Source organism: Ursus maritimus, unplaced genomic scaffold, assembly GCF_017311325.1.
Source record: "Ursus maritimus isolate PB19 unplaced genomic scaffold, ASM1731132v1 scaffold_25, whole genome shotgun sequence".
NCBI lineage: Eukaryota > Metazoa > Chordata > Mammalia > Carnivora > Ursidae > Ursus > Ursus maritimus.
In genome coordinates this window covers 10778366-10801869 of record NW_024425008.1, presented here as the reverse complement: position 1 = coordinate 10801869, position 23504 = coordinate 10778366, and the positions used below count along the sequence as shown (strand labels likewise).

Below are 23504 nucleotides of genomic sequence, written 5' to 3'. Positions count from 1 at the left end.
GGAAAGACATCCCATGTTTATGGATAGGAAGATGTAAAAATCTTTTAAATGACACAAGTCCCCAAATTGATCTTCAGATTCTGAGCAAACAAAATCACCACTAGCTTTTTTTTTTTTTTTTTTGCAAGAGATTGATGGGCTAAGCTTAAAATTCAGATGGGAATGTGGGAGGCCCTGAATAACCAAAACAATCTTGAGAAAGAACAAAGATGAAGGACTCACACTTCCTGATTTTAAAACCTACTACAAAGATGTGGTAATCAAGACTGGTACTGGAAATAAGGACAGAAGTATAGATCAATGGAATAGAATTGAGAGTCTGGAAATACATGCATACACTTAAGGTCAAGTAATTTTTGACAAGGGTGCCAAGACCATTTGATGGGAAAAGAATAGTCTTTTCAACAAACAGTGCTAAGAAAATGACCACCACATTAAACAAAAAAAAAGTTGGATCACAAACTCACACCATATACAAGAGAGAATTCAATACAAGACAGAGATCTAAATGTAGTAGTTAAAAATGTGAAACTCTTAGAGGAAAACAAATGTCCATATTCATGACTTTGGGTTAGACCATGGATTCTTAAATATAACAAAATCATAAGTAGCCAAAGGAAAGCTATAAATTGCACTTCATCAAAACTTAAAACTTTTGTGATTTATAGGACACTTAACATGAGATGACAACTCACAGAATGGAATGAAACATTTGTAAATCATGATTCTAATAAGGATCTCGTATCCTGAATACATCCAGAACTCTTAGAACTCAACACTGAAAAGACAACCTAATTTAAAAAATGGGCAGAGGATTTGAATAGACCACTCTCTAAAGAAGATATACAAGTAGTAAGTCCGTGTTAGAAGATGCTTAACCTTATTAGTCATCAGGACTAATTCCATTTGATTTAATGCAAATCAAAACCACGATGAGGCACCTCTTCACTAGAATGGCAAGATTCAAAAGAGACAGCAGTGTGTTGGCAAGGATTTGGATCTGTTGGAACCCTCAAACACTGTTGGAAATGTGAAATGGTATGCCTCTTGGGAAACAGCCTGTCAGTTCCTCAAAGAGTTAAATATAGAGTCACTGTATGAGGCAGCAATTCCACCCCGAGCTATATGTCCAGGAGAAATGAAAAACTATGTCTACACAAACACTTGAATGTTCATAGCATCAATCATGGTAGCCAAGAAGTAGAAACAATCCAAATGTCCCATCGAGTGATGAACGGAGAGGCAAACTGGTGGTTCCGTATAATGCAATATTATTCATCCCTACAGAGGAAGGAAGTGCTGTGTGTGGCCACATGGATGGACTTTGAAAACCTATGTAAGTGAAAGGCAGACACAGAAGCCGATGTACTATGATTCCATTTATATGGAATGTCCAAGAGAGGTAAATCTGATAGAGACAGGTTAGTGGCTGCAGAATGTGAGAGAGGAGGGGAATGGGGGATGATTGCTCATGGGTTCAGGTTTTCTTTTGGAGGTGATAAAAACCATGAGGGAATTACATGGTGGTGATTGGCTACACAGCTTTGTAATCCATGAAAACCCACTCTACATTTGAGTGGGTGAATTTTTAATGTCAATTGTATCTCAATTGCTTTTAAATATAAAGCTAGTTAGAAGTGGAGGTGCCCAGAGTGTGGTCCCAGCACAAGCAGCAGCACTTGGAAACATGTTAGAAATGGAAATTCTTGGACCCCTGTTCCAGACCTGCCAAACCATTAGCCCTGGAGAGCATCTAACAAGCTCTCCAGAGGATTCAGATTTAAACCACGTTTGAGGACCACAGGTCTAGAGCTATAACCCCTAGATCTTGCAGACGCCCCTCATTCCAGGGTTCATGAATATCTTGATTGTGCAGCAACATAGCCCCTCATGCCACAAGTTAACCGCTCCCTTAGGTGGAGTGCCTAGTGAACTGTCCGAATTAATCTGAAGTCTTGCATCAACAACTGCCTCCATTCTTAATTTTTGCCTCCAGGATGATTAGCCATCTGTTTTGTTCATTTTAAATTTTTCACATATTGTAATTTTCTACTTCAAAAGAAAAACCTAAGAGCTTAGTGACACAAATAATGGCAGCTCTTCTCTTGCTTGTGTTTGCACATCAGTCAGAGTCCATGAGGAGCATCTCTCAGATTTCCCTGACATTGAACTTGAAGGAAAGGCAGTGGGGGCCAGAAGAGACTCACGGTGGTGGGGGGAGGGGATGTTCCTAGGTATAGACACTGTCCCATTACCCCTGTCCCTAGCCACACACCCTCCCCGAACTCATTTTATCCATGAATTAGTCCAGACATTTTATTTTTTTTTAGAGAGCATGCACGTGCAGTGGGGGTGGGGGCGGAGGGGCGGAAGAGAGAATCTTAAGCAGGCTCAGCACCCAGCGTGGAGCCTGACACAGAGCTCAATGCCATGACCCTGAGCTTGTGACCTGAACCAAAATCAAGAGTCGGACACTCAACCGACTGAGCCACGCCGGTGCCCCAGTCCATTATCTTTTTATGTTAGAGAAACCCAATTCTGGCTGGTTTAAGCCAAAAAGCCCATAGTGGCAAGTTCACCGGGAGAATGGGCAGAGTAGAACATTGAGCTCAGATGGTTACAAGATGCTGTCCATGTCTCAGCCGTGCTCTCCTGGGTTGGCTTCATCCCTGGACAGCTTGCAAAGACGGCCACCAGCCGTCCAGGCTTACATCCCATGGGGGTAATTCCATGCACGGGTACGGATTGCATTCAGCTGCATGTGACAGAAAATTCAAGGGACAGAACCTTTGCCTCACGGAATTTTTGTTACCTCACAAGAAGTCCTGGAATTAGCCTTGCAGCTCTATCCTACCACCAGTGTCCATTTCTGTCCTTCCATCCTTAGTGGGTGGCTTTGTCTTCAAGGTTACCAATCGGTCCTGCAGCTCCAGTGTGCCCATGTTCCAGCCAGGAGCAAGGAGGAAGGACAAAGGGCAGGAGACACATGTCACTAAATCTTGTCTCTTTTTAAAGATTTCATTTATTTGAGAAAGCAAGAGAGGGAGCATGAGTGGGGGGTGGAGAGGCAGCAGGAAGGGAGAGGGAGAAGCAGACTCTGCTGGGCAGGGAGCCCAATGCAGGGCTCGATCCCAGGACCCAAGGGCTTCTAATGCTTGTCTCATCACAAAAATATTCTCTTTCCTGGAAGCTCCACCGTATAGACTTCCAATTAGATCTCTGTTAGAGCTGTGACCACTCCTACCTGCAAGGAAGCCTAAGAGATTAAGGTTTTTAGCTGGACAATGACTGTCACAAGCAAAATAGGGTTCCTCTAAATAAGGAAAGGACAGTGGATCGTAGAGGCAGTGATTCCCAGCAAAATCCCCAGGGTTGACGCTCTAGTCATGTGCCCAGCCCCAAACCTATGTAAAGCTCTCAGTGGCCAGGGTTGTTGTCTAGTTCACTGCTGGATTCCCAGGACCTAGCGTAGTGCCTAGCCCGGAGAACGCACGTACCAAGTGTTTATGGGATACGTGATTAGCCAAGCTTGAATCACACTCCCACCCATAGAGCCAGAAGGTGGAGTCAGCCCTCCAAACCACACGGACCGATGTGGAATGGAGGGTTGGCTCCCAACAGGAACATTAGCTTGCTGTTACCAGTAGAGGAATGGATGCTGGCCAGACGAGAGCAGCGCATGCCCAGTACAACCCAGAAGTGCTCAGACTTGCCAATTTTTTTTTTAAAGATTATTTGAGAGAGAGTGAGCGAGCGCGCGAGAGAGAACACAAGGTGGGGGGAAGAGCAGAGGGAAAGGGAGAAGCAGACTACCCGCTGAGCAGGGAGCCTGATGTGGGGCTCCATCCTGGGACTCCAGGATCATGACCTGAGCTGAAGGCAGCCGCTTAACCGATTGAGCCACCCAGGTGCCCTATTAGACTTGCCAATTTTTAGAGATCGCAAACTACTCATCCAGGAGCACAAACTAACCAGTCCAGATCCCAGTGCTCTGAACCACCTCCTCTGTCTGCCTCTCCCACTCCAGGAGGGGGTTTTCCTCTGCCCCCATCACCCCAGGGTCAGGTACCAGATAACTAGAGATGGCCTCTACCCCCCAGAGCCTGCTGAAATCATTCAAACTAGCCAACCTGAAGCCTTCCTACTGCGCCTTGTCTTTTCCCATGGAAGTTTCAATAAAGGCTCCTGCCCATGCTTTCCTCCTGTTCCTCCTGCCTCCCGACTGACCCGGGTGCTTCTCCCTGTGACTCAGCATGGCATACCTTGCCTTCTGTTTCCAGGGATCTGGGAATATGAAGACTTTTTCATGACGATCATTTTTGCGCGTCTTACCGTAGCTGATCAAAACCAACACTCGGTGCATTTTACAACACGCTAGATGTGGTTTTGGTAATATACGTATTTGGGCACAGCCTTAGAACTTGACCACATTAAAGAATCTTGGCAGGACTCGGGAATCTGTCAGCAACTCCTCCCACCACCCCCAGGTGCTGTGGATGATCAGTGAGAACTGAGAACCAATGGTCTAGTCTCATCGTCTGACTTTGCAGATGAGAAGGCTGGGGCCCAGCCTGCTGGACATGTCAGGAGACCATATCCTGGGGCGGGAGGTTGTGTGGTGAGCACAGAATTAAGGAGGGAGATACTTCCGGCCAGGACAAAAAGTCCCTCCTACAGCGGGTGGCTCCTATCTTCATGACTCTATTGCCTCGGACTCTTTGGTAGCAAGTAACAAGTGAGCTAGAGCTCCCTTGAGCAGGAAAGGGAATTGTATGAGAAAGGTACATAGGGGTTTCCTGGAGCTGGTACAGGTGGGTCTCAGGACCAAGCAGAGCCAAGAACTACAGGATCAGGCTGGCCCCACTCTCCCTGTCCCCTTCCTCGTCCCTGTGTAAGCCCGTGCCCCTCAGACCTGCTTTCTCTGCCTGTCCTAGCCTCACTTCACAGTTCCGCCACACACACTGTCGTCGGTTCAGTGTCCTGGGAAACAGGCTGTGATAACTCAGTGTGATTAGAACCACCCCTGGGCCGGTCCCAGGCAGGAGCACAAATGTGGCTGGCAGAAAATGGCCCCCTGATTGGGATTGCTGCCAGAGTTGTCCCAGGAACCTCACCAAATCCCGAACTTCCACACCCAGCCACCCAGCAAGGTCTGGGGTGGTGGTTCCAGGACATTGACATCTCCTTTCCCCAGTCAGGTGCGACTGGGTTCTCTATTTCTACTCCAGTAACACATCCTTGTGATGTGTCCTCTTCTCTTGGAGATGTTCAGGAAATTTCTCATTTCATCAGCATGATCTAGAGAAATCCTCTTCTGAGAATAGGCTTTCAAATGGGAATTCTCATGTCTGCTATGTGAGATTTTTTAAATTCATTTTTATTTCTGATGGTCTTTTCCTGTTCTTGTCCCTATGTCCTGGGTGGTCCTCCCATTCATTTCACACGTACTGGGGCTCTGCCATGGGCACAAGCATGTAAGGATCCAGCAGGGCCCTGCCTGTGAGCAGCTCAAACTCAGGCTTCAAAACTCATCCACATTGACTGTGTCCCCCAAGCCAACATCAAGAGCCATGGTCTGATAGCTCCCTAAAATATCCAGAACCGGGTCCGTATTAGTAGCCCCAGTAGCAATGGTGAGATGTGCACTGACAAATGCTGTCTTGTTCCCAAGCCCCCCAGTTTGCTATCATCACCCCCATTCTAAGGTAAGGAAAAGAGGTTTGGGGGCCTGCTTGCCCTGTGACCTGTGGCTGATGAGTTCCCCAGCGGGATTGGATCCCCGTGTCAGATGCCAGAGCTTTGCCCGCTGCCTGTCTTGTCCCTGACCTTTACTGCCCTTCAGCGTACACAGCAATCAGGGAACACGACGGTAAATAAAGTGCTGAATTACACAGTGCAGGCCATTAGCAAACAGGACAGCGTGTCACCTCCAGACGAGCGTATGCTCGTATGCTAATTGTATGCTCTGGATGAGTGCAGAAGGCACCCGGAGCTGTTACCAGCTGTGTTTGCACCCTGTCCTGGAAGAGCGTGGGTGGGAGAGTCGGGCAGTGAGGTCATAGGTCAGCTTCAGTAGTTTCAGTAGTTCATGAATATATATATATATATATGTTTTTTAGATTTTATTTGAGAGAGAGAACACAAGCGGGGTGGGGGGTGCAGAGGGAGAGGGAGAAACCGACTTTCTGCAGAGCAGGGGGCTCGATCCCAGGACCCCGAGATCATGACCCGAGCCGAAGGCAGACGCTCAACCCACTGAGCCACCCAGGCACCTCTCATACGTAGTCTTAAAATTCAAAGCAGTTACAGAAGAAAGAGATCACCATGGACTGAGTTAATGAGGAAAGGCTTTCCAGAAGAGTCAGAACAATGGGGAGGCTGCAGACGGGGCGGCGGCGGGGGGGCACAGAGGGGAGGGGTGGGAGCATAGCATGAGCAGTGTGGAAGTTTTCCACATTTTGACCATGATCCATAACGATAACTATTTTACACACAGATATCTGTAAAAGGGAAGCAGAAGTCTGTAGAATAACACATAACTCTTAACTCCATACCGTAGCTCTACTATTTGCTTCTCTTAAAGAAAACGCTACTTGCCATCCACTTAATTGCTCTCACAGTCCATTAATGGAGCGTATCCAACCGTCGAGCACAGCAGCGGCATAGCATAGGTCTGACGGAGCATTGTTTTATAGAGAACAATGGTGGGCCGTGAGGCTTGCCAGCTGGGTGGGGCCCGATCAGGGTAGATGTCCAAACCAGATGTGAAACCCATACCAGGCAAAAGCAACACCATTGTGTGTCTGTGAAAATAAGAAAATGATCTTCGTGCTGTGGCATTTGTATGTATCTCCAAAGATGCCCTACGCATAGACGTGTTCAGGGTTACAATTCCCCGAAGTGGATTCTTCCCACATGGAGTTTTAGGTCAATTCTGGAGAGGCCCGGCAGCCTAGATGGGTTGGGGTGTGGGCTGACGAGGGAAGAGCCAGGAATTTTGGCCAAACCAATCAGGCGGGAACCCTTTCTGCTCTTCATGCAAGGATTACAAGGCACAGAAAGATATGTAGAGAGAGATCTGGGAAGACAGATGTTTTTCTGATGAAGTTTCTAGGATGAATACCTGAATGGCTTTGCTGATTTTGAGCTAGCCATATTCTGTTGGTTCATTATTATAACCAGGCTGGGTTTGGGTTTTTTTTTTTCTCAGTAAATATGCTTTTAATGATTTAGGAAGATTCAAGCCCAGATGTATGGAAGTAAAACAGCTCCTGCCAGCCTGCTTTGCAGGGTTTTTTTTATTGAGATGTAATTCATATATCATGACATTCACTCTTGTGAAGTGTCTAGTTTCGTGGTTTTTAGTGTCTTCACAAAGTTGTTCAACCATCACCACTGTATAATTCCAGAAAGTTTTTTTAAAGATGTATTTATTTTTAGAGAGAGAGTATGCATGCATTTATGAGTGGGAGGGGCAGAGGGAGGGGGAGAGAGAATCCCAGACAGACTCCATGCTGAGCTCGGAGCCTGCCTCGGCTCGATCTCACAACCCTGAGATCACGACCTGAACCGAAACCCAGAGTTAGACCCTTAACCGACTGCGCCCCCCAGGCACCCCAATTCCAGAACATTTTCATTTCTCTGCCCCCCAAAACCCCACACCCATGAATAATCACTCCCATCCCCTCTCCACAACCGTTCATCTTTCTGTCTCTGTTGGATTTGCCTCGTCTGGACATTTCGTATAAATGAAATCACGTAACACGTGGCCTTTTGTGTCTGGCCTCACTCATTTTGCAGGTGTTCTATGTTCATGCATGTTGTAGCATGGTCGGTACTTCGTTCCTGCTTGTGGACGAATAACACTGCATTGTGTTTACATGCTGCATTTTGTTCATTACTTGATGGATATTTGGGTTGTTTCTCCTTTTTGGCTATTACAAGTCATGCTGCTACGAGCATTTGAGTACAGATTTTTGTGTGGGCATATTGAGGACCGGCCAAACTATTTTCCAAGACGCTGTGTGCGCCATTTTACATTCCCACCAGCAGTGTCTGAGGGTCCGCGTTTTCCCACATCTTTGCCCATATTATTGTCTGTCTTTTTGGTATAGTCATACTTGTGGGTACAAAGTTTTATTTGCCATTGCCTAATGACTAGAGATGTTGAGCACCTTTTCACATACTTATTGGCTATTTTTATATTTTCTTTGGAGAACCATCTATTCAAATCCTATGCCTGTTTTTCAGATTGAGATTTTTTTTTTATTGTCGAGTGATGAGTTCTTTATATATTCTGCAAACTAGACCTTTATGGGATTTCCAAATATTTTCTCCTATCATATGGATTGTCTTTCACCTCCTTGATCGTGTCCTTTGAAGCTCAAAACTTTTAAATTTTGGTAAAATCCAGTGTATCTTTATTTTTTTCTTTTGTGTTTTTTGGTGTCTTTTAGGAAACCATTGCCTGATCCAGGGTCATGAAGACTTATGCCCTTGTTTTCATCTAAACGTTTTGTAGTTTCACCTCATGTTTAGATCTTCAGTCCGTTTTGAGTAAATTTTTGTATGTGGTGTGAGGGAGGGGTCTAATTTCATTCTTTTGCACTATCCCAGCACCATTTGTTAAAAAAAAAAAAAAAAAAGACTGTTCTTTTCCTATTGAATAGTCTTGACACCCTTTTTAAATATCAGTTCGCCTTAAATGGACGAGTTTATTTCTGGACTCAAAATTCTCTTCCATTGATTTATAAATCCTTATGCCAGTAGCACACTGCCCTGATTGCTTGTAGCTTTGTAGTAAATTTTAAAATCAGGGCATGTAAGTCCTCCAACTTCGTTCTTCTTCCAAGATTGGTTTGGCAATTCTGGGTCTCTTGCATTTCCGTGTAAGTATTAGAAACAGCGGGTCAATTTTTACTTTAAAAAAAGTCAGCTAGGATTTAACAGGGATCACGTTGAATCTATAGATCGGTTTTGGGGGCGCATTTCCATTTTAATATTAAATCTTCTGATCCAAGTACAGAATATCTTCCCATTTATTTAAGGCTTTTTAAATTCCCTTCAATGTTGTTTGGTCGTTTTCAGCATATAAATCTTATACTTCTTTTCTGACATTTATTCCTAAGGGTTGGTTAGTTGGTTTGTTGGCAGCTATTGTGAATGGAACCGGTTTTCTTAATTTCATTTTTGGATCACTCATTGTTACCATGTAGAAATACAACCTTATTTTGTATATTGATCTTGTATCTTGCAACTTGGCTAAATTCATTTACTGTGATTGAGTGTGTGTGTGTGTGTGTGTGTGTGTGTGTGTGTATGGACTTTTTAGAACGTTCTCTCTACGAGATCATGCAATGTACAAATAGGGGTAGTTTTACTTTCTCTTTCCGAGCTGAATGACTTCTTTTTCTTGCCTAGTGTTCCTGGCTAACACCTATAGTACAGTGTTGAATAGAAATGATCAGAGCAGACATCTTCATCACATTGAAAGATTTCAGTCTTCCACCTTTATGATGTTAGCTGTGAGGCTTTTATAGATGCCTTTTAACAGGATGAAAAAATTCTCTTCTCTTCCTAGTTTGCGGAGTGTTTTATCATTTAGATTTTGTCAAATGCCTGCCTTTTCTTTTTGCCTCAGTGGACATGGGTTGTTTTGTTGTTGTTTTTTTTTTTTTTTCCTGTATTCTATTGACATGGTATACTGGATTGATTGAATTTCATATTCAAACCAAGCCTGCATTCCTGGGATAAATCCCACTTGGTCATGGTACATAATCCTTTTTGTATGTTTGCTGGATTCAGTTTGCCAGAATTTCATTAAAGATTTTTACATCTGTATTCATAAGGGATATTGGTCTGTGTTTCTTTTCTCTTCATGTCTGGCTTTGCTACCAGGATAATACTGGCTTCATGGAGTGAATAGCAAACTGCTCCTTTCTCTTCTACCTTTTGGGAAGAGTTTGTGAAGGATTCATGCTAATCCTTTTTTAAACATTTGGTAGAAATCACCATGAAGCCATCTGGTCCTGGCCTTACTTTAAGTAAATTTTTTTTTGTTTATTTGGTTTGTTTGTTTTTTTACTATGTCAGTCTCTTGTTATAAGTCTTATTGAGTTTTTTTTTTCTTTTTTAGCTAGGTTTGATATTTCTGTCTTTGTAGGATTTTGTCTGTTTCACCTAGGTTATGTAATTTGTTGGCACACTGTTGTTCATAGATTCTTTAATAATTCTTTTTTTTATTTCTGTGAGGCATATAACCATCACCCTCTTTCATTCCTGATTTTAATAATTTGCATCTTCTCTTTTTTTTTTCATGGTCAGTCTAGCTAACAGTTTGTCAATTTCATTGATCTTTTTATTTTTTTAAAGATTTTTTTTTTTGAGAGAGAGAGAGAGAGAGTGGGGGGGGCAGAGGAAGAGGGTGAAATAGACTCCCCAAGGAGCAGGGCTTGATCCCAGGAGCCTGGGATTATGACCTGAGCCAAAGACAGACACTTAACCAACTGAGCCACCCAGACACCCCTCATTGATCTTTTTAAAGAAACAAATTTTAGTTTCATTGATTCTCTCTTTTTAAAATTTTCTATTTTATTACACTTTAATCTTATTTCTTTTCTTCTGTTTTCTTTGGGCTTAATTTGCTCTGTTTTGTTTCTTAAGGTGGAAGATTAGGTCATTGATTTAAGATCTTTCCTCTTTTTTATGTAGTCATTTATAGCTATAAATTTCTAAGCACTGTTTTTCCTGCATCCCGTAAGGTTTGGTATGTTGTGTTTTCATTTTCGTTCATTTCAAAGTATTTTCTTTTTTTTTTTTTAAGATTTTATTTATTTATTTGACAGAGATAGAGACAGCCAGCGAGAGAGAGAACACAAGCAGGGGGAGTGGGAGAGGAAGAAGCAGGCTCATAGCGGAGGAGCCTGATGTGGGGCTCGATCCCATAACGCTGGGATCACGCCCTGAGCCGAAGGCAGACGCTTAACCGCTGTGCCACCCAGGCGCCCCCAAAGTATCTTCTAATTTCCCTCGTGATTTCTTTTTTGACCTAGTGGTTATTTAGGAACATGTTCTTTAATTTCCGCATATTTGTGAACTTCCAGTTTTCCTTCTGTTACTGATTTCTAAGTTTTTTCCATTGTGAGTGTCTGTAGGACCTACTTCACATAATTTAAATCCTTCTAAGTGTATCTAAGCTTGTTTTATGACCTAACTGGTGTTTATCCTGGAGAATGTTCTATGCGAGCTTGAGAAGAATGTGTCTTCTTCTTGAACGTATATGTTAATTTTTTCATCAGATTTGGGAACTTTTTGAACGTGATTTCCTTGGGTATTCTTCGTGCCTTTTCTGCCTATTTCTTTCTGTTTCTGAGACTAGATCATTTCAGCTGGCCTCTCTTCAAGGTCATTGATTGATTTCTTCTTCCTGCTCAAATCTGCTGTTGAGCCCCAGCAGTGAATTTCTCAATTATTTTACTTTTCAACTCCAGAACTGCTCTTTGTTCTTTTTTATGGTTTTTACTTCTTTATTGATATTCTCTGGTGAGAAATCATTCTCCTACTTCTCTTCAGTTTTTTTTTAGACATTTTGAAAACTCGTGAATATGTTTAAAACACCTGATATAAAGTCTTTGTCTAGGAGCACCAAGCTGGCTTGGTCAGAAGAGCATGCTATTCTTGAGCTTGGGGTCATAAGTTTGAGTCCTACGTTGGGTGCAGAGATTACTAAAATGAATGAATAAATGAGTAAATAAGTAAATAAACAAACTTTAAAATAATAAGTAAAGTCTTTGTCTAGTAAATCTAATGTCTGGAATTCCTCAGAGGTAATTTAGGCTGATTTTCCCCCCTGTGGATGGGCTATACTTTCTTGTTTTTTTACACGTCTCAAAATTTTTTGTTGTTGTGGAAACTGGGCATTTAAAATAATATAGTTTGACAATGCTGGAAATCAGATTCTTCTCCCTTCTGCTTGTTATTGCTATTTATTGTTGTTTGTTTAGTCAGTTTTCTCAGCTAATTCTTTAAAATCTATATAATTCATTGTGTGTGGACACTGAAATATCTGGTAGGTTCTCTTAAGGTCATCTAATGATTGCGCAGAGATTTCCTTAGATGCCTGGACCAATTAAGTCTTTCAGTCTTTGCCGATAAGTTCTGTGTGAGTTTGGGGGCACACCTTCAACACTGAGGCAGACAGTTTACAAATCTACCTTAGTTTTTACTTTCTTGCTTGCTCAGAGCTTCAACATTAGGCAGAGGTGAAAGCTTAGGGCATCCTCAAATTTTTACTGAGCATACAAATATCCGTGGGCACAGTCCTATGCGTACTCATAGTCTTTTAGATTCCCCAGTGTGTGGGAGGTTTGCAAAGCCCTCTATAGATATCCTATTCCCCAGTTTTTCCTTTAAAGCTGTTTGACCAGTTCATTGTTTGTCTCAACTGTTATCCACCACCTTGGACAGTGTGATGTTCAACAGTTGCCTCTGATTGTTTTCAACAAATGCCCCCAAGGAAAAGGCTATTCATACTGGCTGAGCTCTGATTCAGGAAAAATAAAGACAGCCTGGAAAGTGGGATCTTCCAGGAAACCACCAGACAGGTCAAATAATGCCAGTTCTCCAAGAATGGCCTTGGAAAGAGCTCCAGCTCTGCCCCCTGTGGTGGATGCCAGGATGCTGGTTCTCAAGGCTACTCCAGAGCTGGTGGAAGGGAATGGAAAATAGAGCAAGTTAAAACTCCATGAAGCTCACTATTCTCACTGAGATCCAGCCAATTTTCTTAAAGTAAACACTGCTGGAATTACTACATGCCTTCGTTTAATTTTCAGAGTTCTGAAAAAGGCTGATTCTGACCATTTTTGCCAATGTTCTCATTGCTTTTGTGGAGGAGAGAATCCTCAGAAGTCTGTCCTCCACTATTCATTGGTGTAGCCAACAAGCTAATTTTGAGGCTGCATGTGCACACCATATTCAGTGACTAATTAAGGACACTATGCTTGCACTCAGTGACTTAGTGAGGCCATTTTCTTTGGTTGAATTGTTTGTGGATTCTGTTGGTAAGGGCCAGTGAGGTCACGCCTGCCAGCCAGGACACTCACATTTTAGTCTTGTATCTACAACAAGCTGAGTATACGACCTTGGAACAAAGGAGCTGAGATTTCCACAACCATATGCCGCAGTGTGTGCTGGGTGTTTTATGTACGTTATATCATGTCATTCTTGCAACAACCAAGAAAGAGAAAATGTTCCCATTTAACGGATAAAGAAACTACTAAAACAACAGACTAGTAGACCAGCAGGTGTGTAACCCGGTATGTGTTTCTCTCCTCCCCCTTCTGGCTCCACCCCATCCCTCTGCAGAGGCAAGAGGGGACAAAGCCAAGTGGGTGTTCACCTGGCCACTCATCTTCCTTCTGTGCGTCACCATCCCCAACTGCAGCAAGCCCCGCTGGGAGAAGTACTTCATGGTCACCTTCATCACCGCCACGCTGTGGATCGCTGTCTTCTCCTACCTAATGGTGTGGCTGGTGAGTGGCAGCAGCAGGGGTGGGTCGTACAGACAGCGCCTGCCTAGCACCTGCCGGAGGTGGGAGAGCTGGGTTCAAGAGTGACCTCAGACACGGCGGTGCTCCTTCAGCAAGTCGCCTCGCTTCGCAGACGTTGGCTTATTTCTCAGTAGAAAGGAGTTTCAGCAGAGGTGCCTGGGGCTGTGCTCGGCACCAGGGATACCCAGATGGACACAGCATGGCGCTGGTCTTCAAGGCAGGAGTGGGGGCAGGCGACGAGATTCTAAGACCCGCTGCCCAGGTGCGATGGGAAGAGGAATATGGCAGGGTGGTGAGGGTGCTCTGGGAAGATCTCTGGAGGGCTAGTCACTAGTCCCCCTTCCCTTCCAGGGGCCCTGGGGGAATGTGAGGGAGACGAGTCAGTGGAAGACGAACACAAGGCAGTCTTTTCTGTTACCTGCCAGTAAACTCTTTTAGCCCCCTAACAACCCAGTGGAATAGGTGTTTCCACTTTGCTCATTTTACAGATGAGGAAACTGAGGCATCCAGATTGAGTAATTGGCCCAGTTGCACAATTACCAACTATTATACGTTTAGTTACATAAGCAGTAAGTTCTAGAGGGGGGCTCCTGAGTCCATGATTTCAACGACTATCCTGAACTGCCCCTCAGTTTCTTACTGGAGTTTTCAGATGCCATTTGGACTGAAGTGTTGCAGACAGAGAGGCACTGGCCTAGCTCCTTGTGAGCTCCTCTGGCCACGTGTGGCAGCTCCCTGTACAAACCTTTCACTGGCTGGGGGAGGGGGCGGGTAAGCAGGAGCCCCTTTCCCTTTGCTCCGTGTACCAGCCTGTGGGGAGGGAAGGGCTGCGGGGTCACGTGGAAATGCATTTGAATCCTAGATCTCCCACTTATCAGCCATGAAACCCCGGCGGGTGACTCAGCTTCCCTGAGCCACGGTCACCCCCTCTACAGAAGGGGGACGACCCCCTATCTCACAAGGTCATTGGGAGGATGGAAGTCTCTGCTCAGGCATTGTGCTCCGAGCTGGCAGCATGACTGATCGATCATAACTGTAGATAGCAACCGTTCTCACCATGAGAGGCAGCCAGCGCTGCGTCCATGCTTTGTTCAGATAAAATCGGTTAAAATCCTTATGAGATGCCTCTGTGTGCATGTGTGCGTGTGTGTGTGTGTGTGTGTGTGTGTGTGTGTGTGTGTGTTTTGGGGTGCGGGAAGAGTTGAAAATAGTTACTATCTGAACTCCCGAGTAAAGGACGATCAAGGATCATGGAAACAATGCCTTATGTGAATTGCACTTGTAAATTGACATTTTTCTGAGTAAGGTTAACACCAGCCCATCTAAATATCAGATAAAAGGATCCAGTGAATTCTCTTACTGAAGTGCATTCCCAAAACAACCCTGCAAGGAAAATTTAAAACGTATCGCGTGACATTTGAGTAGGTATGAGAATTAGGAAAGATGGAATTAATGAATGGGTGAAATTTTTCTTCTCCAATTACTGGAAACAACAGTATTATGAAATCAGCTCTGCTCATTCGCCATGAAGCGAGACATTTAGCAACACTCGCATCCCCACCACCTTGACTCACCCCTCCTGTGCTTCTTAAAGCAGAGAGAGTCATGGCAGAAGCTTGGCTGGGGTCACAGGAACTGCTTGGCTGGCACACCCTTACCTGTGACTTTGAACTTCAGCCTGCCTCAGTTTGGGGGGAATGGAATGACCCTGACAGTAGAAATTGGTCAAGACAATAGCACCCTGTGTTAGCCTTCATTTTGGGCCACGAGTTTGCTTTGCTTTCCTTGTGCCTCGACAGGGACCGCCAGGGAGCAGTGACGTCTCACCTGCCCACCCCTTACTCCTACCGCCTTTTATATCTCTCACCCCTAAGGCTGAATGATTCTTGAATGTCAGTGTGAAAAGGGAGGGACCTTGGAAAGGGATCGTCCTGTCCAGCACCCTTACACCTTTGGGGAGACTGAGGACCAGAGGGGGGCCACGACTTCCACGAAGTTGCACAAATAGCCCCAGAGCTATGGACTCAGCTCTGCTCCCATATCCGAAGCCTAAGTATCAGGTGGGCCCTGAGGACCCAGGGCTGGAATCCAGGGCAACGCCACACTCAGATGGCATTGCTAGTCCGAAGCCTCCTGGATGGTGTGCTCGCGCGTGCACACCACACACACACACACACACACGACCTTCCTTCTGTTCTTCCATCCGTCAGCTTCTTAGCCACGTAGTTCAGTGAAAAGGGGGAAAATGGAGGCATCCCCCATAATGCCAAAATACCCCAGGCTCCTGTATTCGCGATGTCTGGCATCCCCCACTGAAAGCATGTCAGCCACGGCGTGGCTGTGCTTGCAGAGATCTCGTTCATGGCCAAGGTAGACTGAACCTCGATGGATCGGTGGTTCATTTTTGCCCTGCTCGGCGTCTGAAAGAGAAGGGAAACATACATCTGTGAACATCTTGCACAGGCCAGACACCGTCACCTCACATTTTCTCACTTAATCTTTATTAGCAAACCCATTTTACAGATGAGGAAACTGAGGCTCAGAGACTCGAACCAGCTTATCCTAAATCACATGACCATTCACTGGGACTGGAGTCATCAGTCGAGATGTGAACAACCCTAAGAGGTGCCACGGTTCCCATTTTAGAGATGAGGGGGCAAGCCAGAGCTAATGGGGTTATCCACATGCTTCTAGGGCTTTCCATCTGGCTGCTGCTCAGGGCCCCAGCCATCTCTCGAGTGTCAGGCGTTTGTCAGGAGAGTGTGTGACTGCATCAAGATCCTTGGGTCCGGCAGTTCTCTTTCACGGAGCTTATGCTAAGAAGGCAGTAAGATAAGGACCCAAAGATACACACACAAGGTGCGTGATATTGAGGTAGGAGCATGGCCTTTAGAGTCGGTAAGACCTGGCCCAGAATCCCTGCTCCACCGCTCACCAGCTTCTTGCCTACAGGCAATGCTGCTTAATCTCCGAGCCTCAGTTTCCCTGGGCGTAAAGTGAGTGTAACCACAGTGCCCCGTCCCCCGTGGGTGCTAATAATAAAGCACCTGAGATTGTGTGCACAACATACCTGGTAGAGCACCTGGTATACAGTAAGTGCCCAATACATGTTATATGCAGTGAGCTCCTAAGACCAAAGAAAGAGACCCCCTCACTGTCCAATGGTGAGGGATTGGCTAGAGCCACACAGCCGCACCACGAAATCTGCATGTCGGTTGAAAATGGTGTCGGAGGTGACGACGTGAGGTGGAAAGGTATCCACGGCGTCTTATTACGTGAAACGTGGAACTGCAAACTATATATTGATGGTATAAGCGGATTCTGTTTTTTTCTAACACACCCTCCAAAAAGGAGGTCAAGGATATATTCTAAAGCAACAATGTTCGAGGGTGGTTCCCAGACCAGTAGCCGGAGGGTCCCAGCCACCTGGGAACTGGGTAGGAAGGTAAACTCTCGGGCTTCACCACAGGCCCCCTGAAGCAGAAACTCGGGGTGGGGTCAGGGGGCAGCAGTCTGCCTTGTAACCAGCCCACCAGATGCTGTTCCACGTGCTCAAGTTTGAGAACCACAGGCTGACAGGGTAATAGTGGTCGTCCGTGGGTCTTGTTTTCATTTTCCTTCAGTTTCTAATGTTTGAAAACAGCAGATAGAACAGCAGTCCTGCGTTCCAGTTAAAAGCACTCAGGGTAAGCAAAGGGCCTGGGGGTTGCTCCCGGAGTTCATGCCCCCCACCCCGGACTCTTCTGCAGGTGACTATCGTTGGATACACGCTTGGGATCCCGGACGTCATCATGGGCATTACTTTCCTGGCAGCGGGCACGAGTGTTCCAGACTGCATGGCCAGCTTAATCGTGGCGAGGCAAGGTAAGCGTGGCTCCCCTCCAGCTGTGAGCAGCACCACGCAGGACCCCGTGCCCCTGCTGGGGTTAGAGTTCATGGCCCTTCTGGCTGGTCTGTTACGTCCTGCTATGGAGACGGCTGATGAGGGGAGAGCATCACGCATCAGAGTCCATCCGCGGAGAGAATATGACCGCAGGAAACACCTCGAGATCTCTAGAAGCATTTGCTCGTGCAGACTTGGATCAAAAGAACTTGTTCTGAAATCACCAGTGTGATGTTGAACAGAGCCGAAGCTCTGACTTCTTACAGCAAATACAGTAGCGTTGAGAAATGCTCAGGTTCCAGGCAAAGGGGGGGTTATCTTGACCTCCAACTGTTTTCCTGGTCTTAAGGTTCTAGAACATGGGTATGGGTTTCGTTGCTTGGTTGGTTGGTTAGTGGTTTTTCTTTGAGGCTCACTACATGACACGGGTTAAGCAAGGTAAGGAGTACCTGTATGCTCTTTAATGGCAGGACAAAAGCCCCTTAAAGGGCTGACCGTTACTGATTGTGGTGTTTCTGCTGGTGAGGTCGCAACCAGCATGGACCTCCACATGTCCTCCTCCACAGATGAAAGTGTGAAAGTAGGGGGGGCGGGGCTGGGGGCCAATAATAGAATGACACCTCGGGGGAGGCGGGAGAGGAAGAAAGCGGCCAAGGGGAAAGTGGGCTCTGGAAAGCGGGAAGTGACATTTTATTCCTCCCAAGTTAGGAGAAAGGGTTGACTGGGGAGGTGGGGTCAGTCGGTCCTGAGAGGACCTGAGATGAGGGGAGAGAAGTGTGGGAATGTGGTTGACATAGGCCGGAGGCTTGTGGAGAGTGGGGACAGTGGGGACAGCAGCTGAGGGGAACGGGGTTTAATCGAGTGATCTCTGAGGTGAGTGTATTCACTTCCTAGGGCTGTCATAACCAAAACACAGCAACGGGGTGGCTTAAAACAAGAGACTGATTATTGCATAATTCTGGATGCCAGAAGTCCAAAATGGAGGTGGCAGCTGGGCCACGCTCCCTCCAAAGGCTGTTGGGAAGGGTCTGTTCCAGGCCATTCTCCCAGCTTCCGGTGGTGGCCAGATGGCTTCTGGCTGCGTTACTGTTGTCCCTGCCTCTGTCAACACGTGGTGTTCTGCCCTCCACGTGTGTCTGTGTCCAGACTTCCCTCTCCTTACGAGGACACCTGTCCTTGCATCAGGGCCCATCCGAATTCAGTATGACCTCGTTTTAACTTGATCACATCTGCAAAGACCCTATTTGCAAATAAGGCCCCACGCACAGGCACTGGGTGGACACAAGCTGCGGGAGGGGCACTGCTCAACCCGGTTCAGCAAGGGATAGGAGAGCTGCTGAGCCCCAAGGGCCTGGCTGGTGTTCAGTGGCAGGAACTTGGACAAGCGACACTCAGTCATACCCAGCTCCAGTGATTCACGTGTGAGAGATGACAAGTTCACCCAGAGCTGGGGTTGCCGGGTAGATGCAGGGAAGGGCAAGGGGACAAGAGAATGTGCCGTTGAAACAACCCTGGAGTCCAGACCGGCTGGGAGCCGGGGTCAGGATGCTAGAAGGGGAAGAGCTGGGGCGTGAGGTCAAGAAAGAGCTCTGTAGGAAACAGGGCTAAGTCAGTTTCTGAAGGGGGGACATCCTATCAGAGTGACTCCTATGGAATGTGGAGGGCACAGAAAGTGAGCAAGGGCAAGGCGCAGTGCCGCCGGTGTCATTGGCCGAGGATCCGGCAGACGTGGTTAAAAGCATGGACAGTTTCTTCTTGGCAAAGGGTCCAGAAGCCTCTGCCCAGAATCCGCTGCACAGGCCGACCATGCCACGTGCTCTAAGGCAGAGATCCTGCATCCTGGGCTCCCCGAAGCCTCCCAGCTCCAAGTGTGGTCCGGGCTGGGAGCAGCAACAGCAGCCTGACCAGGGAGCTTGTAAGAAATGCACAATTTTAGGCCGCCGGCATGGCATGGTCGGGGAAGCATCCGCCTCTTGGTTTCGGCTCAGGTCATGATCTCACAGTTGTGAGCTCAAGCCCCGCGCTGGGCTCTGCACTGAGCTGAACGTGGGGCCTACTTAGGCGTCTCTCTCTCTCCCTCTGCCCCCCCCACCCCCTGCTCTTGCTCTGTCTCCTCCAAAATTAATTAATTAATTGATTGATGAATTAAAGAAAAAAGAAATGCAGACTCTCAGGCCCGTCCCAGAGCCGCTCGATCCGAATCTGCATTTCAGCCAGGCCCCCAAGCGAGTCCTCGCTCTCGAAGTTCGAGAAAGATTGCCCTAAGGTTCCTCGACAGGCAGCACCTGTGCAGGGTGGGAAGTCTGCCAAATCTGAGGGACCCCCTCTCTCCTCTCAAACTCGGGAGTTCACGTACCTCCTGACCCCCCGAGCGAGGGCTGCCTGCTCACCAGAGGCGAGGGGCTGGCCCAAAACAGCCGCTTCATGTCCCTGCATCGTTCCAAAAGCTGAGACGCTGGGAGCTGATGCCAGAGTCAGCGCCCCAACAGCACCAAGATTTTTCTGCCAAGATTTTCAAGTCACTTAGGACAGTGCCGAGGCAGACAGGGAGGAAGAATGTGCGGTCCTTGAGGAAGGCTCTATGTCTTGGAGGTCTGCAGGTGACAGCAACAGGGCAGGAGGAGGGCGTGGCCCAGCTTCCACCTGCGGGGTTGGTGCTCAGATGGACTCGAACTAGCCGTCCAGGTGCTGCGCTGAGTGGCTGCAAGCTTCTAGATTGTAAAGCATTCTCGGGGCTGCAGGCATTTGTGTTCCAAGCTCGTTCGTTGCACAGACACTTGTGTTTGTGCCGGGTTCTGACGGTCATGTCAAATTAAAGCTCGGTGGCCCGGTTAGAACAGATGGCTGCCAGCAGGAGTCTTATTTGTACAAGTTTGTTTTCTAACTTTTAATACCCCTCGAGCTGTTAAGTCCTTCGATTGTGTGGCCAGTTGGGCAGGAAGCAGAGGATGATGGCGAGGCCCCTAGACTCTAAGATGCTTCTAGTCTAGTTGGGGCATGAGACCCGATGCCTTATCCTCTGAGCCCAGGTCATGGGGCCATCACCTGGGCCCCATGGATGCATCGTGGCTCGGTGTGAAGGATGCTGAGCCCCTCACAAACTGTGCGACCTTGGGCATGCTTCAAGCCTTGGTTCCATCATCTGCCATGAGAACAATGCCCCCTCCCTCCCAGGGTAACTGGGAGGATTCAGTGAGGTGTGAAGCACATAGTGGGTCCTCGGAGCACATAGTAGGTCCTCAGAGAACCTCAGCAGAGCAACCCAGCAGGAGAACTGATGGAGGGCCCTGTATTCATTTCCCAGGGCTGCCATACAAAGCACCACTAACAACAGAAATGTATGGTCTCACGGTTCCGGAGGCTTGAAGCCCAAGGTCAAGGTGTTGGCAGAGTTGGTTCTTCCCGAGGGCTACAAGGGAGAATCTGTCCAGGCCTCTCTCCCTGGCTTGTAAACGGCCATGCTGACGCTCCCTCTGTGCTGTGTCCAGGTGTCCTCTTTCGAGAACACCAGTTGTATTGGATTAAGGTCTGCCCTGATGGCTCCTTCCAAACGGATGATCCCGTCAAGACCCTCTTTCCAAATAATGCCATGTTCTGAGCTGCTGGAGGGGGGGACTCTAACATATGGCTCTTAAGGGTCATCATTCAGCCGCTGTGAGACCCCTTAGACTTCATGGAGTAGATTTAGACCTCATAAGAAGTTTCTGAAGTGTGGGGTCCATGAAGAAGGAGCTCCTTTCTGAAGAATAGCGCTAGTAGGCCTCGAATGGGGGTTTCCGGGAAACTGATCTTGGTGAATGACACTTGTCAACTGTCTGCTCTAGGCCTTGGCGACATGGCAGTCTCAAACACCATAGGAAGCAATGTGTTTGACATCCTAGTGGGACTCGGCATACCGTGGGGCCTGCAGACCATGGTTATTAACTATGGGTCCACGGTAAGTTCTTCCCATTGCCTTATATGCCACATGGATGCCAGACACGAGCACTTGATGGGGATGGACAGTGGCATTGGCCCTGTTCCAGCAGAGAGCCCCAGGGGACACACTGCCCTCCCCTCTCCTTGGCACCCTAGCACCCACTTTCCATGAAGGCCTCTGGAACGGCCTGAGGGACACCTGCGGGGGGAAGCGCCCGTGTGCAGCCACCCCTCCTCGTCCGTACCCTCACAGGCAGAGTGGAGACTTAAATCCATAGTTAGCTGACTCTCCCCCCACCATGAGCTCACCGTGAATACCCGCCCATGCTTTCCAGAAGGAATGCACCAGAGTGCCCTGGGCTCTCAGAACAGGGCCCCAAGCAGCCCGGAGATTCAAGGCATGTATGTGCGTTTTTCCAGGTGAAGATCAACAGCCGGGGTCTGGTCTATTCCGTGGTGTTGTTGCTGGGCTCCGTCGCTCTCACTGTGAGTCTTTCCGGTTCCAGAATTGTACTTCATTCCGTCTGATCCTGCATCGTCACTAGCAATGTCTCTGAAACCCCTCTGTCTTCCCCTGGCAGTGAGGGAGGACGCTGAGAAAACACAAATTCACAGATCCCTCCAGATGCAATTTGTGCCAAGAACGTTGGCACCTGCCACTACATTTTCCCCTGAGTGACTAAGAAGTCTCTAGAGCAAGTGAACCACAGCCCTGTCTCCCCACTGCCCATCCGTCTCCCCTCACCAGTGCCAGGAGGAGAGAGATTCTCCCCTGCCTAGCTGAGCTGACACGTGGGGGGACATGACGGTCGGGCCTCAGGATTGGCACATGAGTGATACTGAGGCCGCCTGACTCCACGCGCCCAGGCCTGAGCTGCACAATGTCCTTCTGCTTATTTTAGTCAATCCTTACAGCCACCTGATGAGACCATTCCCATTTTGCAGAAGAAATCGAGGCTGAGGGGGAAAGTAACTTGCCCAAGGTCACAGGGATAAGAAGTGGCAAAGCCGGGATTTGAACCCAGATCGGTCTGTCTCTATAGAACCCATGGCGGTGCTCTGATGGGGTAACTGTGATCCAGCCCTTAGGAAGTCTCGATCCAGAGATAAGAAAGAAAGGCATGAAGTGCGGGAGAGTCAGAAGGAACGTAGAATGAGAATGTGCTCCAAGCCCATCTACACACACACACACACACACACACACACAGAGAAAGGTGGTCCAAGCTGAAGTTAGCCATGCTGTGAGCCAGTAGACGCCTTGGAAGTTTTGCCTGCGAGGGCTGAGGATGCCAAGCTCTGCAGCAAAGGGAGGACTCTGAGAATGTCCCTGGTTGTCGCTAGAGAAGGTCTGGGCAGGGAGGACCTCGGTGCTGGACTGGGCCTTGAGGACACTCAGGTCCCGAGGAGGCGGGCCGTCCTGCGGGGGCAGCTGCCGTGTGTCCCCGAAGCCCGCGGGCCTGGGTCAAGGGCTCGCCCTTCCATCAGACAGGCCTTAAAGCCCGCAGGGCTCCCCCTGACCAGACCAAGGATGAGCCTGGCAGCACCACTCTGCCCTTGCCCACATTTTGGAGAAAGTTCGGGGATCCGTAGCATGTGTCTAGTTTCCCACGTAGAACGCCTGGAGGACTGCATGCGTTCCTCCGCCCCCAAGGCCTACCCATGCGCTCTGTCCCTCCAGGTCCTTGGCATCCATCTCAACAAGTGGAGACTTGACCGCAAGCTGGGTGTCTGCGTGCTGGCCCTCTACGCCGTCTTCCTGTGCTTCTCCATCATGATAGAGTTTAACGTCTTCACCTTCGTCAACTTGCCCATGTGCCGGGAAGACGATTAAAGCCCAGCTCTTCCACACGCTGGAAGGAAGAGCCATCGTGGTCTTTGTCTGGTCACGAGCCAGGCCACTGGGCGTCCTCCTCCTCCTCGGAGTGCTGCCCTTCCCGCACGAGGCAAGGGTCAGGGGCCGCTGTCCGAGCCGCTTGGCAGACCCCTGCTCTGGCAGCCCGGCCACAGGGACGTGGTGTGCGCCTCGTCTCTCTCAGACACTTTAGTGAGGAACTTCTGTGTGCAATGTGTCCTTCTGTCACCCGGTGGCCTCAGAAGGGAGGTGGCCGGGAGAACACGCGGTCCCCTGGGGCGAGTGCAAAAATCGGAATGTTGTT

The 23504-nt window shown here is 47.9% G+C and overlaps 1 protein-coding gene across 1 annotated transcript in view; it reads left to right on the top strand.

The window, feature by feature from the left end:
- Positions 1-23182, top strand: part of SLC24A4 (solute carrier family 24 member 4) — a 151342-nt gene extending 128160 nt beyond the window's left edge. The window contains exons 13-17 of the mRNA XM_040641247.1: positions 13363-13529; positions 17297-17411; positions 21255-21367; positions 21769-21834; positions 23027-23182. Of these exons, the coding sequence (XP_040497181.1) occupies positions 13363-13529; positions 17297-17411; positions 21255-21367; positions 21769-21834; positions 23027-23179 (614 nt within the window). The 3' untranslated portion in view covers positions 23180-23182. The remainder of the gene's footprint in view (positions 1-13362; positions 13530-17296; positions 17412-21254; positions 21368-21768; positions 21835-23026) is intronic.
- Positions 23183-23504: the final 322 nt, after the last annotated feature.